Source organism: Genypterus blacodes, unplaced genomic scaffold (assembly GCF_046128005.1).
Source record: "Genypterus blacodes isolate CSIRO-AG114 ecotype Tasmania unplaced genomic scaffold, CSIRO-AGI_Gbla_v1 ptg000037l_1, whole genome shotgun sequence".
Lineage (NCBI taxonomy): Eukaryota > Metazoa > Chordata > Actinopteri > Ophidiiformes > Ophidiidae > Genypterus > Genypterus blacodes.
Window position 1 is genome coordinate 4,561,133 of NW_027466850.1, and position 16,368 is coordinate 4,577,500.

Consider the following 16,368-nt stretch of genomic DNA (forward strand, 5'->3'; position numbering starts at 1 on the left):
ACAGGAATAGTTCTCTTCAAGCCGTTTAGATATTCTGAGCTGCATTTGGGTGATGGCTTGTTGTTTGTAATATTTATGAGTCATGCTGAGGCAGAGTGATGAATCAGAGTTTCTCTAATGCCGAGGTGACACAGCAGTCTCTCCGCCCGGCTCCAGGCCTCTGTGCCGGAGCCACAAGGTGCTGCCAGTGCTGCCAGGAGGAGCAAACCATTGTGTTGTTGTCACCTTCATTATTCAGTGCTGTTAGCAGCTAAATTATTCAATTTCTACCCTTAGTTTGTTCTGCATTGTTTTCACAGTTTCAATTATAAGCAAGTTTATTTCAGATGGGCTAATCAACAGCTGACAGGGAAACAACCTGGACTCAAGCTGCTCCTTAGCAACACATTTCCAATTAAATGATCTGTATTACTATAATAAGCACAACCAATACCTAAACTGACTGGGTAGAATAACAAACTTGTCCATTGTTTACTCCGCTACTTCAGCAGACGTGAACAAAGACTTCTCTTTGCTGCTGCACATTGACAGACAGATGTCACATAGAGGACTTACTTACCTTCATTATTAGAACAACCAAGGTTTTACAGCTTTGTTATAACTTGCTAAGCATTCAGTGCTGCACTTAATACTTTTTCTGTCTTCACCCGTTAAAAAGTCCTCCTGCTAAAATGAGTCCGTGAGGAGATGAAGATGGTATAGCGCCTTCATGTAAACACTCTAGCATTCAGTTCAAACCATAGTGACGTTTCCTTGAGAAAGAGGTTGAGTCCCTGCAAAAGTCGAAGAAACCAAGGTGATAACTTGTCTCGGCTTCTTTTCCGACAGATATGTAACGCTTTTGTGTTAATTGTGAAAGAAATGCATCCCGTCAGCCAAACCTGTTGGCCCTGAACGGCCCTGAAAGCTTGGTTTTGAGTGTTATTAGCTCAGGCTTGGTGCAGCTAGCCAATCAGAACACAGCTGGCTTTATGGGAAGAGGGGGCTCCCTTTGAAATACAAATTTTCTAGTATTTAACCCCTTTTTTGCCTCATTTCTTCTGATAAAAGTCCCCTGCTCCTTTAGCCTATCTCTCTTGTCGCTGCTCAGCACCCCAGGCACCGAGCAGACCTCGTGCTGCCGCTGCATCACGACACGTCACCGGCTCCCTATCTTCATCTGAGGGAGACTGTGCTCTTGAAAACATGCGTGTTCTGTCTCAAACAGGCACACGGGCCTGGAGGAGCAGTTTGCATGTCGAGTCATGGCAAGGTGCCGGTCTCTCCATTATGTATGTGTCTATGTATGTAAGGGAGGATCAGGCGAATAACTGGCGAGGATATGTGCTGCTAATTACATATTCCGCACAGACTTCTCTCTTTCCCATCTTCAGACACGGCAACATCTGCCTGATTATTAGCACGTGTTCTTCTAGTTCCTCTGGTGGCTCCTGTTCATGGAGTCTATGAGTCATAAGACGCCCAAATTCACTTTTAGCCGCTGAAGTTGAATTGCGTGCCTGTAAGCTGTTTTTATATTATTTGACTTCATTTATTAGTCTACAAAGTTCAATATCAGTGAGTTTAGATGTTTGTTCATATTCTCCTCATGTCGAAGGCTCCGTGATGGATAGATTCCACCGTTGAACTGCACCTTTAAACTCTCATTCACACGCCAGACGTGCTTAGAAGGTGGATACAGAATCAAACTCATCTGGCCGCAATTTGCTCTTTGTGTTTCATGCGTGTGAATACATCTGGACCGGAGTGTGTGTGTGTGTGTGTGCTGCCACCATCAGCAGCCCGGAGCAGAACGTTTTAGATTCATCTTGCTGAGAGCAATAAGGGCGTATTAAAACGGTAAACTCTGCTATGGATTGTTCTCCTCTCTGTGTTTGAATGAAGGTGTTCCGGTTGCTTGAAAGTTGCATCTTAATCAGTGTTCTGGGCTGTCAGGGATAATTTAGCGGTGTGTAAGAGTTTGTGGAAGTTGGAGCGGGCCGAACTTCTTAATCAATGAAAGCTTGTTCCTCACTTTGTTACTGGTTCTATCCATCATTTCCTCAATCCCATTATCTTTAGTGTTCCTCCAGGGGACATTTTGGTCTCAGCCAGGGTTTTATAGCAATTATAACAAGCCGCATCAAAACACAATGTAGTATTTAAGTTATAACAAAGCTCATCAGGTGGACAATCGGCAAGCGGGGTCGTTCAAATGGGGAAGGAAAAACAATGTAGCAGCGCTTTCACTTCCTGCTTGTGTGTGAGGGCCGTGGTGCGATCAGGTTATCTCAGGTTATATCGGGTTATCTCAGGGTGTCTGCTGTATCGGGAGAGATGATAGCAACGTGTTATTCTTTGTGTAAAGACATGGCGTCTGTCCCCTCTCACCAGGGGAAGGAGCCCTTTATGGCTCTGTTCACGACTCCTTGGAGGGGATTGTGTTGTGTTTGTGTTTGTCTTCTCTCGTTATCCTGTCTCGGCTGTGTAAACACGTAAACATGCTACAATCACATTTTTTGGAGAATTAGCTGAAATCCTGTTTACATACTCTTCTCTGTGTCCGAGGCTCAGATTCAGTCACTTTGATCATCTTTACATTCTCACTGAAAGGCTTCAAACGTCCCGCTGAAGCATCGTCCTCGGCTACATTGTGCTCACCTTCAGTCACCTGTCTTGTTTTTAAATACACTTTACTACATCAGAGGCTCTTGTGGTTTAAAAGAATAACAGCAATAAAATCAGATTGTCGTTGACGATGCACAAACTCTTAAAACTCTGTTGTGTGTGTGATGATTCATGTTGGACAATAGAAGCCCAGCTGTGAACCTAAGGAGTGATTGTAGTAAATCAGTCTGAGTGTAGAAACTCTGGATGTTGGGGTTACAAATGTGTGTTTAGAGATGATAAAGGGGAACTAAAATCAGTGGACAATATCACATTATAGGCAATTAGCCCTGTTATGCAGTTATACAGTCGTAATACAGCAAATCATTCTTAATAAGCTTAAAGAGCCTGAAAACATGAAAATCAACAACTACAGCCTCAATCGCCCCAGATAACGATGCACTATCAGCTCTGGCAGCCAATAGAAAGACAAAAACACTCCTTTTAGAATTTAATTTCATACATCTGACAGGAGATTATCGCAATTATTGCTCTTCACAATCCTGTTGATCCGTAAATCTGTGGTTACACACTCAGAACAGAGTCGCCTGCTTCCACAGCGTTGGTTCTTATTGCCCACTGCTTCTCCTGTGGTCTTTCCTTCCAATGTTCACGTTATGTTCAGTTTTTCCTCCAGCTTGTAGTGTTGCCATGCGGGCTGGTAAAGGCCTCTAAATGGTCTCACCGGGCCGTACACATACACCTGACCTGAGTTGTGAAGCCCTGTGTTAAACACGAGCGGGAGCGGGGTCTCAGATCCGTGTTCACACCGCTCGCCCGGTTCATCGCTTCAGTATGAAAGGTACATTAGCAGAGCGTCGGTGTTGACCAGGTTCTCTTCTGCTGCTTGTTGTTGAAGCTGTGAAAGTAAGTGGTTGCATTGATGAGACTGCAGTGCTCCTGGTCTATATTGGTGACAGACTGTGTGTGTGTGTGTGTGTGTACTTGTGCGTGGTCCGTGCTTGTGAGGCAGTTTTATTGATTCATAGGCAGCGTGATTGCAGGCAGCCTCCCTCAGCTGCGTTTGCTCGGCTTTACTGGCCTGGCAAAGCCTGCGACACTGCAGCAGCTCACTGGCTGTTTGTTTGTGCGCTTCTCCCTGCTTGCGTGTGTGTGTGTGTGTGTGTGTGTGTGTGTGAGACGCTGCATGTACAGAGGAAGAGTGTGTGAGCAGGAAAGAGAAGGAGAGACTTCAGGGTTTGTGTTTTTGTGTGCATGGAGGCAGCTATGTCGGCCCAGTGAGGCATGGCAACTGCAAATGTGTGTTTTTGTGTGTCTGTATCCGAGTGATAGCGCTCCAAGTCGTGTGTGTGTGTGTGTGTGTGTGTGTGTGTGTGTGTGTGTGTAGTCACAGTCGTGTAAGCACATTCAGCCATGCAGCATCAGTGTGGGAGTGAGGGTGAAACTGTGTTTTTGTGTGCAGTCAGTCATGTAAGTACATTGAACCGTGACGTGGTGTGTGTGCGTGTGTGTGTGCGTGTGTGAGTGGGCTGCAGTTGCTCTGTTGTTGTGGAGATGGATGGCAGCGGCTTAGGTCATTACTGAGTTAGCTTGGCACCCTAATTTTAGCGTCTAGGTTACCTGTAACTCTGTGTTTCTGTAGACGAGACGGGGAACTTGGAGTGACGCGTGTGTGTGTGTGTGTGTGTGTTGTTCCATTGTGTGTCCAGAATGAAGCTTTTTACCATGAGGTTCTACTTTGTGTTATGGAGTGATGTAGACTCTCACCGCACACAAATCATGGTTAAAATGAAACCTTTGTTGCTGAGAGACGATGTTTTGTGGCCCCAGCTTTTTAGTTCAGACCTGTAGACCTTTTTTTTTATCTATAGTCCTGGTTCTTAAAGGAGGCACCGTTAAGTTTCAATGGACACGTGCGTCCTTACTGTCGGGACCACTGTGCCGTGCTTGGGGACCAATGTAGCCTAGTGCCTTGCTCAAGGGTAGGAGTGTCAATGGCGTTCTGAACTCTTTGTATAGCTGCGTTTCTGTCAGATGTCTCGTATGTGATGAGCGAGTAACATCTGGCCTCACCTGTCCAGCAGATGTTTGGTCTCCATGACTGCATCTGCATGTAGATGTTTCATGTGTATCTGGGTCAGATCCACATAGGGTCAGGCCACGAACACACCAGACCTGTTTGAATCTTTCAAACCACCACAGGAGATGGACTGAGACACATTTGAACATATTATTATTTCTATTTTCAATCTTCTCCCCTCTTTCCAGTTGTTGTGTTGCTGCAGTAATGCCCACCTGGATAATTGCATAATAACCTGGGGGTTTGAAATCTCCCTATTAATGTTCCAATGTGGATTGGTTTGTTTTTCCAGAAACCGTGCGGCCGTGACTGGAGTTGGTTTGAGTTGTTGAACTGTGTATGTTTCTAGCTGCTGGTGACAAACTTAGATTGCCGGTAGCGTTCTGACATCTGTTACCTTTTTTGTTTTACTGAATTTGATCGAGTCCTGGGATGGTGTGAGAAGTGGGTAATTGATGAATCGTAGCGTAAGACAAGGAAACAAGGCAGGGAAAGGTTAGAAAGTCACAGACAAGCAAAGGGACTTGATGAGATCAGTCAGAGATCGAGCCCCGAAATGCTCACAAGCTGAATGTGATTGATCTCTGTAAATCCAGGACATTATAGCTTCAACTCCTGCAAAACAAATACATTCTTGCTATACGCATCATCAACATATTTCCATATTAGACGGATTTAAGTCAACAAGGTAACAAATTGATCATGTTTACCTCTGAGCTTTAGGTCTTGATGGTTTTGTGAGTTAGTGGAGGTATGAACACGATGTGATGCTCTCTTCTCTTCTTCTGCTCGTTTTTGTGCCAGATGTTTGCTGCATCATGCAAATGTGGCCTACTTGGCGAGAGACGATTGTGTTGTGTTCCTCACAGTGGTGTCGGTGACCCAGTTACTCCCGTGTCCTTCATCATTTCACACTTAGCACACTGTCTGGTCACCGACTTCCAATGATCGCACTTCGGTTTTAAAGTGCAGCCCAGATGAAAAACAATTCTGGATGCTGGAATGTTTGCATCTTTTTAACTGATGTGTCTGTTGGTTTGTGCAAATTAGGCTAAAATATGATGCCTGACTGGAATTGTGTCGGTCCCCAAATGTGGTGCTTCTCAGTTCTGATATTCTAATCCAGGTTGCCAGATACTTGGTTACATATAGGTGCATTGTTTTCCCCTGGCGTCCCAGACGGATCCAGTAAGTGGAACAAAAGCTTGGCAGGTCAGGACTGAACATCACAGCTCTCATGGAAACAATAGTTGCAACTCTTGCTTATTTAGACCTGGTTCGGTTGTCAAGGCCCAGCAGCATCTAGGTTTGGATTTTTGGACTTTTTTATTTCCAGCTGTCATGTGTTTACTGCCAGATTAAAGTCGCCATTAAAACAGCCATAAAAGGAAAATGATTAGTGGTCCAACACAGATGGTCTGAACTTGTTTTTAGGGATTTCATACCAAAGGAAATGGATGAGGGCAGGCCGGTGTCTTCAAGGACTTAATTAGCCGATTCTGTTGATTTAGTTTCAGCTCAACTTCGGTTGGTTTCTCTTTTTCTTAGATTTCAGTTCCTGTATGGTTTTGCACCTCTGCAGATGAAACTAGATCATTAGTGCAGAGCAATGAATCCATCCATCAGAAGACCCAAGTGCCCCAACAACTAGCATCTACTCTGATCAAATGTCCTTGACCTTTATGCTGAATACCTGCAGGTTTGGTTCAGTTATGTGGCTCACCTTGACCTTTGACCTTCCTCAGGCAAAGGCAGAATAATAATAAAAATGTCAGGGGATGAGAGCAGGATACTTTTTAACAGGAATAAACCATTTACTTTTTAGATGCTGGTGTATCTAGCAAACCTAACGCTAACCAGCACCGACCGGCCTGCCTGAAGCTACAAACCAAGATGAGGCAGCAGTCACGCTAGAGCAAGCAAACACGAGGCTTTTAAAGATTATTCCAGTGGCAGACGCAAACCTCCTGTGAGACAGAAAACTGGGCTTATGCAAAATGTGGTGGTGTTTTGTCGAAGTCCCTCAGAAAAAGTATCAAGATGAGAGCATAGTTCATCCAGGGAATACCAGCGTAGTTAACGAGTTTCTTTTATTTTAGAACGGTTAAATGATCTCACCACTGCTACACAATCCGAGTTTACTGCCTTGCTCAAGCTTAACGTAGCCGTAGTTCCTGTGGTCAGGCTGTCAGGCTCATTCACCCACAGTTGGTGTGTAGTGTAGTGTAGTACAAATGTAGATGCTAGACAGGATACGCCCTCGAACTACCGTATGTGTACGCACAGCTTTTGTGCGTGTTTACATTCCCTGTGACGATACAAACATGTGACATTTGACAGCCACATTCCCTCCTCAAATCGTCAAGGCTTTCGAGAAATAATCCTGTAAAGCCATAAATGAACAGTCGGCCTTAGCAGAGGAGTTCCTTCATCTTATCTCACCCCAGATGCCTTGTTTTCTTCCACATGTCATGGAGTGAACAGACACAGACTTGTGTTCTGGCCATGTGTCTCAAGCTGTGGTCCTTGACAGCTTTCCCTAAGTGGATACCATATTTTTCCTTTCTTTTGTATTTGCCTTGTTTGGGTCCACAGTTTCCAATTGCAGGTAAACCTCAGTTTGCACGCTAAATGTATACGAGGCCTCATTCATAAAGTCTAGCGGCAGATTTGATCCGTCAAGGGCAAATTGCTTCACACAGCCAAGTTCCCTCATTCATGCATCTCTGTTACCGGCCCGTTATAGTGCCGGCCCTGACAGAGCCGTTACCACAGGATTTGCTCGTAAAGATCTCGCGGAAGTGTAGCTTAGGGAAACCACACTATCAATGAAAAATTCCAACCTCTCTCAGTCTGACGGTAAATTTCCTGTATGAAATCAGGGCCATGTGGTTCACACGTGTTGGATCATTAAAAAAAAAACGTCATCATCAAGTTGATTAATCAGTTTATTTAAATGGAAAGGTTTGGAGCTGATCTCTCCAGTGTTCCCGTTGAAGCTGCACCATTCATAAAGTGTGTACCTCTCCTCTCCTCGTGTCACACACACACACACACACACACACACACACACACACACACACACACACACACACACACACACACACACACACACACACACACACACAACTCCCCACACCGCACCACAATCCTCACCGCTCCTGTGGCAAGAAGTACACACGCGACAAAAACACATCCTCTTAAAGCGCTGAGCTCTTAAGCAGAGGATTTAAGGTTTTCTTTGCTGATTTGACGTTCATTTTGTTTTTTATACTCAAGAGAAAGCAGCATAAAGTGTGGCTCTTAAAAAGGCAGCAGCTCATTAAGATGATGGTCTGTATTGGCATATAAAACCTCTTCCACCATGGTGTCAGTATTGTTACAGCGGTGTGCTAATTAACACAAGGCCAGCTTTTCTTTACGAGCTGATGCTATCGCGCGGCACACGCTGCTGCGCCGCTACCGGGGTTTGTTTTCATGAATTTACCCCACGGACCCACAGTTTGTGTATTTGTGTATTTATGTGATTCGGTCAGGCTGAGCGTTTGTACCTGTATGGAAGTGGAGTCACTAAAGTAAAGGCCCGTTCACACCGCGTCTGACATGAGGAAGCAGCATGACTGTGCCAGAAAATAAAAATACCACTATGAATAATTTGGGGCAGCACCGTTCAGTCCCAGTCTGAGGACAAAAACTATGATGAACAAAGCAGCAGAAGGACTGGAAGTTTGGGGCCTGTAGCAGCCCCATACAGCGTACACACACACACACACACACACACACACACACACACACACACACACACACACACACACACACAATCACACAACTTTTGATGTAAACGTAACACTTTTTGGGGCAAGTTGCAATGCAAGTGGACCTTACATGTTCCGTGTTTGATTACCAGCATACAGTGTGTCTGATAATCAAACAAACAATGTGTGTCAGTAAATTCAAGCACTCATCCATTCAGACGACGTTAAGTGCTGTATGTTTTTGTAGGTGGTCTTAGCTTTGTAGCGGTCGATGTTTCTAAGGGTTTCTAATTATTCTAGCAATGTAAAAATCTCACTGAAAGAATTCCAAATGTGGCTGATGTGAAGATTCAATGGCTTTCAGTCAATCCTGTCCTTTGTGACGGACAGAAGATGTAGATGGACCGATGGGACAGGCAGGCAGGCAGGCAGGCAGGCAGGCAGGCAGGCAGGCAGGCAGATGTGAATAGACATCTGGAGATGGAGCGGCAGTCAGTCCATCAGACAGTTGCACGGATAGACAACGGGGAGCCGGTGGCAACGAAAGGGTTACCATGGTGACCGCGTGTTTACGGCTGCCTCCCTGCTCCCCACAGCTTTGGCAAAGAGAGCCTGTTTCCATGGCAACGGCCCTGATATTTTTTTCCCTTTTCAACCAACTGGCGGTGAGGCCGTTGAGCATCCTCTGTGTGTGTGTGTCTGTGTGCTTGTGCGTGTGTGTGCATGCATGTGTGTGATTCATTGAGATGATTCCTCATACCTGCGTGAGAAGCAGCGGCCATTAGCGCATCTGCAGTGGCGTCACGAGGACGACGTCCACGCTGTTACTGCGTTAAAAAACAATGCTCGGAGAAACACGACACCTGCTCAATGCCACACACACACACACACACAGACACAAACATCATCCCACGTCATCTCGTCTTGACCTGACCTGCTTGTGTTAGCGCTCCCTGCTATCTGCTTTCTAAATGCAGCGGCCAGCGTCTCGCTATATCCAGCCTCAGACCCTCATCACTCTCCCTCCTCTGCTGTCATGGGAACCATATGGCTATTCCTCTGTCAACCTGGATTAAACGCTCGCGTGTGTGTGGCAGCGACCGATGGCTCTGGAAAGCGGGCGTTGTTCCCAAAGGCCTGTGAAGAATGTCGGAGCATATTTTCATCAGCGTTGTCCAGAAGTCGCCCCTCTTTACTCCACAGTAATGAGGCGACGCTGGCTCCTGTTCAGAGTTTGGCGTCACGTCTAATGCCAAGAGTGGAAATGTGCGACAGTTTGCGGTGTAGTGACATCGGTGTGATGTATTGACAACATACAGATTCTCACATTACACACAGATGGTCAGAGCGCACCATTAGCCGTGCAAAGCCTGCAGCAGACGGTGGATAGTACACACACACAAACACACACACACACACACTGCTGTATGGATGTTCACACTTAAAAAGCTGTTGGTCCGTAACTGTGGCGTCATGATGTCATACCTTAACCAACATACTGGATTAGTATTTGTTGTTGTTGTTGCTGTGTGTAATGGTTGGATCAGGCTTATAAAAAAAAGTTTGTACGCATTTAAAGGTTTCAAGCTTGTTCTGATTTCATGATGTCACAGGGGAACGATCATTTAGCTGATTGTTGTTTTTGAAAGGAGCTGTTAGTTGTTTCATAATGTTTTGTACTTGGGATTGATCTTGTTTAACCGTTGCTCTGAAGTTGAGCTGTAATGTTGACTAAAGACTGGTCCTCCATTAACTGTGTTGTAACTTACCAAAAACCCCAACTCTAGTATTTACTTTCGTACTCTAATAGTACTTACCGGCCTTAGTTAACAAGAGAAGAAAGTAATGTTTACTTTTGTAATGTTTACTCACTTTTAACGTTGACTTAACTGCTTTTCAGGACACTTTACACCGCTCACACTGTCAGAAAGGGCATGATGTCAGTACGATACACACTGTGCTCAACTTATCTGAACTAACTACTTATCTAACTCCACCCTTATCTCATACATCACCTGTTAAACATCTGCTATGTACAGCACTTATCCTTAACATCATTTCCGCCCACGTGTGGGACTAAGAAAGCTTTATCTTATCTTGTAATTGGAGAGTTGCTTGCCAAAAACTTGTTTGTTCAAACTCCTCCCCTGTTGCTCCAACCTGCAGCAGCGGGATAAGGCTGCTCCAACACGGAACACAAGTGGAGACAGAACCCCAACATATGGACAGACAATCAGAACTAAAACACGTCACTTCATTTTCCCTTCCTATGTTGTTATTCCAGACAATGGTGATTGATACTAAATGCTATGGAGTGAGTTTCAATCAAACCCAGGAACTCTACCTCTCTACTCAGAACAGTGTTGTTGTTGTTGTTGTCAGTTTTAACTTTGGCCCTACAATGTGTGTGTGTGTGTGTGTGTGTGTCCTATGTTGGCGTGTGCGCTCAGATGTTGCTTGAGGCGTGTGAGCTCGCTGTGTGTGTGTGGTCTGCGTGCTGTCTGGAGCCTTTTGCTCTGAAGAGTGCTCTGGGTGATTTAGAAAGAAGGTGGATTCTTCAATGTCACGGCCCGGGTTGACTTCCTGCTGCGGTGTCCTTGAGCAAGACGTTGGGTTCACTTCCAATTTCTAACATGCCATTTCATAAGAAGAGCGTGTGATCTCACCTCACTGTGTGTGTGTGTGTGTGTGTGTGTGTGTGGAACCAACCCCGGAGAAAAAATAATGCCCTGCAGGCGCCAATCCGTTAGCACATTATTATTCATTATTACCACAGGACACACACACACACACACACACACACACACACACACACACACACACACACACACACACACACACACACACACACACACACACACACTCTCACCTTGGAATTTCTGCTAAGTGATGTATTTCCCGTTGATAGTTTCTTTGGAATCAAGAATGAAATGACAACAGAATGACGAACAGTTTTCCTTTGAACCTGCTTGCTAACGGCTACACGTGTTTTCCATCTTCACGTGTTGTGTGCAGTCTGCTGCCTGCACTGCTGAAGATGCAGCATCTGCTCTGCTGACAAACCTACACACACACACACACCTGTAACATAAACAGTGAGCGCTCCCTTAAGGCTCAGACACTGAAATGAAGGGATATCATTGAATGCCAGGGAATGATATTTTTTTGTTAGAACTTGTTTCAGCACATTCCCACACACTGTTTACCTGATCTTCATCCTTAGTTCAGCAGCCATGATTGATTGAAGTATTGATGAGCCCTCTTCTGTTCCTCAGATGTTCACTGGCCTCCTGAAGCACACGTCATCTTCAGCCTCCTCTGCAGCAGCGTCCTCCTCTGCCTCCGACCAAAACAGCAAGGCACAAACCACAGTTCCCACAATCCCGCTGGGGCACCTCGTCGTCGGCCCCAAGGACCAGCTCCGCCTCCTCACACCTGTGGGCGCCACGACGATATCCAATCACTGCACGGTGGCTGGGGTCTACAACACTAAGCGCTCAGGGGGAGGTGGCGGCGCCGTCGCTCCACAGCCTTCCTCCTCCCTTAGCGAAGAGGACGATGGGGGAGGGGGGAGCAGGGTGAAGAAGAAACGAAAGAAAAAAGACAAGAGGGAGCGGGAGATAGCCGGAGGGCAAGGGGAGGAGAGGGGAAGCAGCAAACCAAAGAAACGAAAAGAGGAGAAGGTGGCCATGACGGTGGTGGTCACCTCCAGGAAGAGCAAGGAGCCCAAGAAGGCCAAGGAGCGGCGGGAGCGCAGGGCGGACGGGAGGGAGAGCAGAAAGGAGAGCGGAGCGGCGAAAGTGTCGGCTGTGGCCTCCAGGCAGGTGGAGACGCCTGTCAAGGTGCCTGCCAAGAGAGGAAGGAAGCCCAAGGTCAAAATCCTACCTCCCGTACCGCCTCATCAAGGTAGGCAGCGTGTGTGTGTGTGTGTGTGTGTGTGTGTGTGTGTGTGTGTGTGTGTGTGTGTGTGTGTGTGTGTGTGTGTGTGTGTGTGTGTGTGTGTGTGTGTGTGTGTGTGTGTGTGTGTGTGTGTGTGTGTGTGTGTGTGTGTGTGTGTGTGTGTGTGTGTGTGTGTGTGTGTGTGTGGCCGAGAACAGGGCATCAGCTGCGACAACCACATTCTCAATTAAATCCCAGGTCAGACTCGGGCTGTGATCCTCCCTGTGGCCTGAGTGAGGTCGGGCCAGGATCTTAAATGATTGAATCCTTCCTTTGATTTGACAAATGAGTTCTTCCTTCCGCTCGCATGGACGAGAGCTCCCTGATCTCACTCTCAGTCCAACTTCCAGACGTGGTTTTCGATGTGTGTGCAGCTTCTTCTGTCCATGTTAAGACTAATGTTATTGTTCCTAACTATCCCAGCACCTGTTTAAGATTCAACAGACCCCACAGTAATCAAGCCTGAGTGTGTCTGCTCCTCTTTTTTAACCCAATTAGCAACTACAAATGGTGAATTGGTTGATTGAGTAACTAAGGAGGCAACTACTCCTTCACACAGAGCCAGTTGGTGTCGGACAACTGGGGTTGAATATCTGAATCCCTCTACAGATCCTAAAGACACTTTTCCAAAGGTAGACGGCGTAGATGAACACACGGGTCTATTCCTAAATGTCTACTGGCTGACTATGTTCCAGCTGTTACCTGCGGTCACCAGGTTGTAGATCTAAGCGTCCAGAGAGAGTTTCCTCAGCAGGGTGATTCTCTCTCAGGAACACGGTGTTGCGCTGGACTGTCATTACAAAAGTGCAGCATCAAGGCCTTTGCGTTCACATCAGCATGTCACAGCATCTTCATGTCTTCCTCTCCCACCTGCAGCACCCGTGGCTCCTCCCCCTGCATCCGGACACTCCGCCAAGGTCACAGGGCAGGTCCAAGGCACCCGGGCCGCCACGCTAGGCCACGGCAAGAACCACGGCCCGGCCAACCGCAAGACCCCAAACCCTCCGGCGCCAAAACAGAGAGGTCGCAAACCCAGGTAAAGCTCTAAACCGCTGACTGGCAAAAAACGAGGAGGAAGGAGGAGGAGGGAGAGAAACCTTTAAACCTGATAGGAAGCAGAAGGGGAGAGAGTAATGTGAGGGGAAAGTGAGAGACTGTGGTAGAAACGTAGAGCCAGGCAGCAGTAAACCTGCCAACCAACAACAAACGGTGCAGCTCTCCGGGCCGCACGGCAACAAATAGCTCACTTTAACTAACGCTGTGTTTGTGTGTTTGTGTGTGTGTGTGTTTGTGTGTTTGTTGGGGAGTTTGTAAAGCTTCACACAGGGCTGATGGACTGGAGGGTCTGAGTTTAGCTCTAATGAGCCTCTGGAACGCTCAAAGAATCAGTTGGAGAACAGAGATGTGACACGTGATGATTGGAAATGGATCAGGTTCAAGTAGAGGAAGTGAAGGAACCGTCAGAATAAAAAGCAAAAGAGAAGATTTGTCTTTTAGTGTCAGACGGAACGTTTTTCCTGTTTTGTTTTCTCGCTCTCTCCGTCTCCCTCCGTCCCCCCCCCTGTCTCTCTCTCTCTCTCTCTGTCGCTCTCTCTCTCCTTCTCTTTCTCTTTCTTTTTCTCTCTCTCTGTCTCTCTCTCTCTCTCTCTCTCCCTCTCTGTCTCTCTCTCTCTCGCTGTCTCTCTCTCGCTGTCTGTCTCTCGCTGTCTCTCTAGCTGTCTCTTTCTCCCTGTCTCTCTCTGCTTCTCTCTCTCTTTCTGCTTCTCTCTCTCTCTCTCTGCTTCTCTCTCTCTCTCTCTCTTCCTCTCTGTCTCTCTCTCTGCTTCTCTCTCTGTCTCTCTCTCTGCCTCTCTGCCTCTCTCTCTCTCTCTCTCTCTCTGGTGCCTGTGTCTCCTTCCCTTTGTACTCTCTCTCTCTCTTTCACTCACTCTCTCTCTCTCTCTCTCTCTCTCATTTGGTCTCCTCCTCCGCTCACTTTCCGGTTCTGCCCGTCTTTGTACTTCTCCCTCACAGTCACAGTGGCCAACATGAAATACTTGAAACTGGATCACCGCAGGTTGTGTGTATGAAAAGTGTTGACATTTAACAAGAATACGACGAGGGACGAAGGTGATGGTGAGAGTGAGGTGACGACGGCTGGTGTGAGAGGAAAGGAAGGAGGGACGATGTGGGCAAAGTGAGGATTGGTTGAAGTAACGGAGACGCTGCCGATATGAAAGAAGAGACGAGCGATAAGAGAGCAGGAGAGGAAGACAAGTTTGGGAGTGAAATAGAAGAAGAGGGAGGAACTGTGGAGGGGAGGGGGGCGGGGGGGGGAGGGGGGGGCCTCGTGACCTCGGTGGATTCAGGGTCACTTAGAGGTCGTGCACAGGGATCCGTTTTGGGCAGAAATCGGGAATCGCAAGAAGATTAGGAAACATCACATGCTCGGGTTTTAAGTCCGTCTTAATCTGTACGCTCGCTCGCTCGCTCAGCAGCTTTTGTGCAGAGTGACATCATCCTCTGTGACAGGAGAGGAAGCTCTTCACCATGCAGCCGCCCCGCAATGTTCCTGTCTCTATGCTCACCTACAGGACATGGTAGAGGAACTTGATACACTTCAGAGATGTTATGGAAGATCATAGAAAGGTGTTTGAATTGAAGTGGTGAATGGATGGAGATGGAATTCTGTCATTCTAGTCTTCCTCCAACCTGTAAACAAACAAAGTCCTGACAGATAAATGCCATCCAGTAGTGTTCACGAGCTGCTAATCACTGCCCGTTACTCTCCACCTCTACAGAGATCCTGGTGCAGCGCCTGTAGAGAAGAAGAAGAAGGGGAAGAGGAGAAAGCAGGAGCCGGCGGCGGCGGCGCAGGAGGGGATGGAGAGCGACGACACTACCTCAGCCTTCAACCCGGGTGGAGAGGACAGCCAAGATGCCCTGGATAACACGGTCAGTGCACAGGAGGTCAGGGGTCGGACCGGGACGGTACTTTAGAACGGGGGGGGGGCACTTCATCTTCATCACACGTCACTGTGTGTGATGTGGGCACGTACATTTGGAACGTGCGGTGTGTGCCGCTTACACTCTTTCAAATCTACTCTCATCTTTACGGTGTCATATATTAAAGAGTCTGTAACTTGAGATCCGCACCGATAGAAATCCACTTTCCTCCTTCGATCCTTCCTTCTCTGTCCATTGCTGTCTTTGTATATTGCCTCCTTTTCCGTCTCTCCTCTCTCCTTCTTCCTTCCTTTCCCATTTTCCCTTATCACTCCCCTCATGTGGTTTGCTCATTTCCTTCACCCTTTTCTTCTCCCCCCCCTCCCTCCCTCCTCTTCCTCAGCTTCTCCCCTCAGTCCTCTCCCCTCTTCATGCTCTATTCCCTTTACTTCACATCACTAATAACTCCCCCCTCCCCGCTCCCCCTCCTCTTCTTCTATCGCCCCATTATTTAATCACGCGTCCTCACTTCCTCTCCATCTCTTCTCACGTCTCTCTGCTCTTCAGAAGCGTCGTTCGGGCCGCCAGGTCAAGAGGAGGAAGTATAATGAGGATCTGGACTTTAAGGTGGTGGATGATGACGGAGAAACCATCGCCGTGCTCGGAACCGGACGCATCTCTGCACTCAACGCCACGGCGCTAGCATGGCAGGCTGAGGTAAGAGAGGAGGCCGGTGCGCTCCGTTTGGTTTGTTGGCTTCTACGGTTGATTAGTTCCCGTTCCTGGCACAGTCCACCTCTTTCCTAGTTACCTTACTGCTCCTGCCATGCTGGGACAGTTTTCCTCCAAACAGTGTATCAGCTTATATTCCTCATTCTCTGTGTGTAAGGAGTGTGAGAGTGTTTGTTTCTCTCCTTCTCCTCCTCTCACAGGAGCCACCTGAGGACGAGGCCAATATCATTGAAAAAATTATCTCTGTCAGAGCAGCGAAGAAAGAGGTAAAGACACACACACACTCACTCACACACACACACACTTACTCTGTCTGTCTTGTCTAATAAA

General features: G+C 47.2%; 1 protein-coding gene across 5 annotated transcripts in view; it reads left to right on the forward strand.

Annotated features, from left to right (window-relative positions):
• Nucleotides 1-16,368, forward strand: part of chd6 (chromodomain helicase DNA binding protein 6) — a 56,350-nt gene that overhangs the window by 12,401 nt on the left and 27,581 nt on the right. For all 5 annotated transcript variants that reach the window (XM_076147411.1, XM_076147412.1, XM_076147410.1 and 2 more), the window contains exons 3-7: nucleotides 11,718-12,348; nucleotides 13,258-13,417; nucleotides 15,162-15,315; nucleotides 15,874-16,023; nucleotides 16,239-16,304. In XM_076147411.1, coding sequence (XP_076003526.1) covers nucleotides 11,718-12,348; nucleotides 13,258-13,417; nucleotides 15,162-15,315; nucleotides 15,874-16,023; nucleotides 16,239-16,304 — 1,161 coding nt within the window. The remainder of the gene's footprint in view (nucleotides 1-11,717; nucleotides 12,349-13,257; nucleotides 13,418-15,161; nucleotides 15,316-15,873; nucleotides 16,024-16,238; nucleotides 16,305-16,368) is intronic.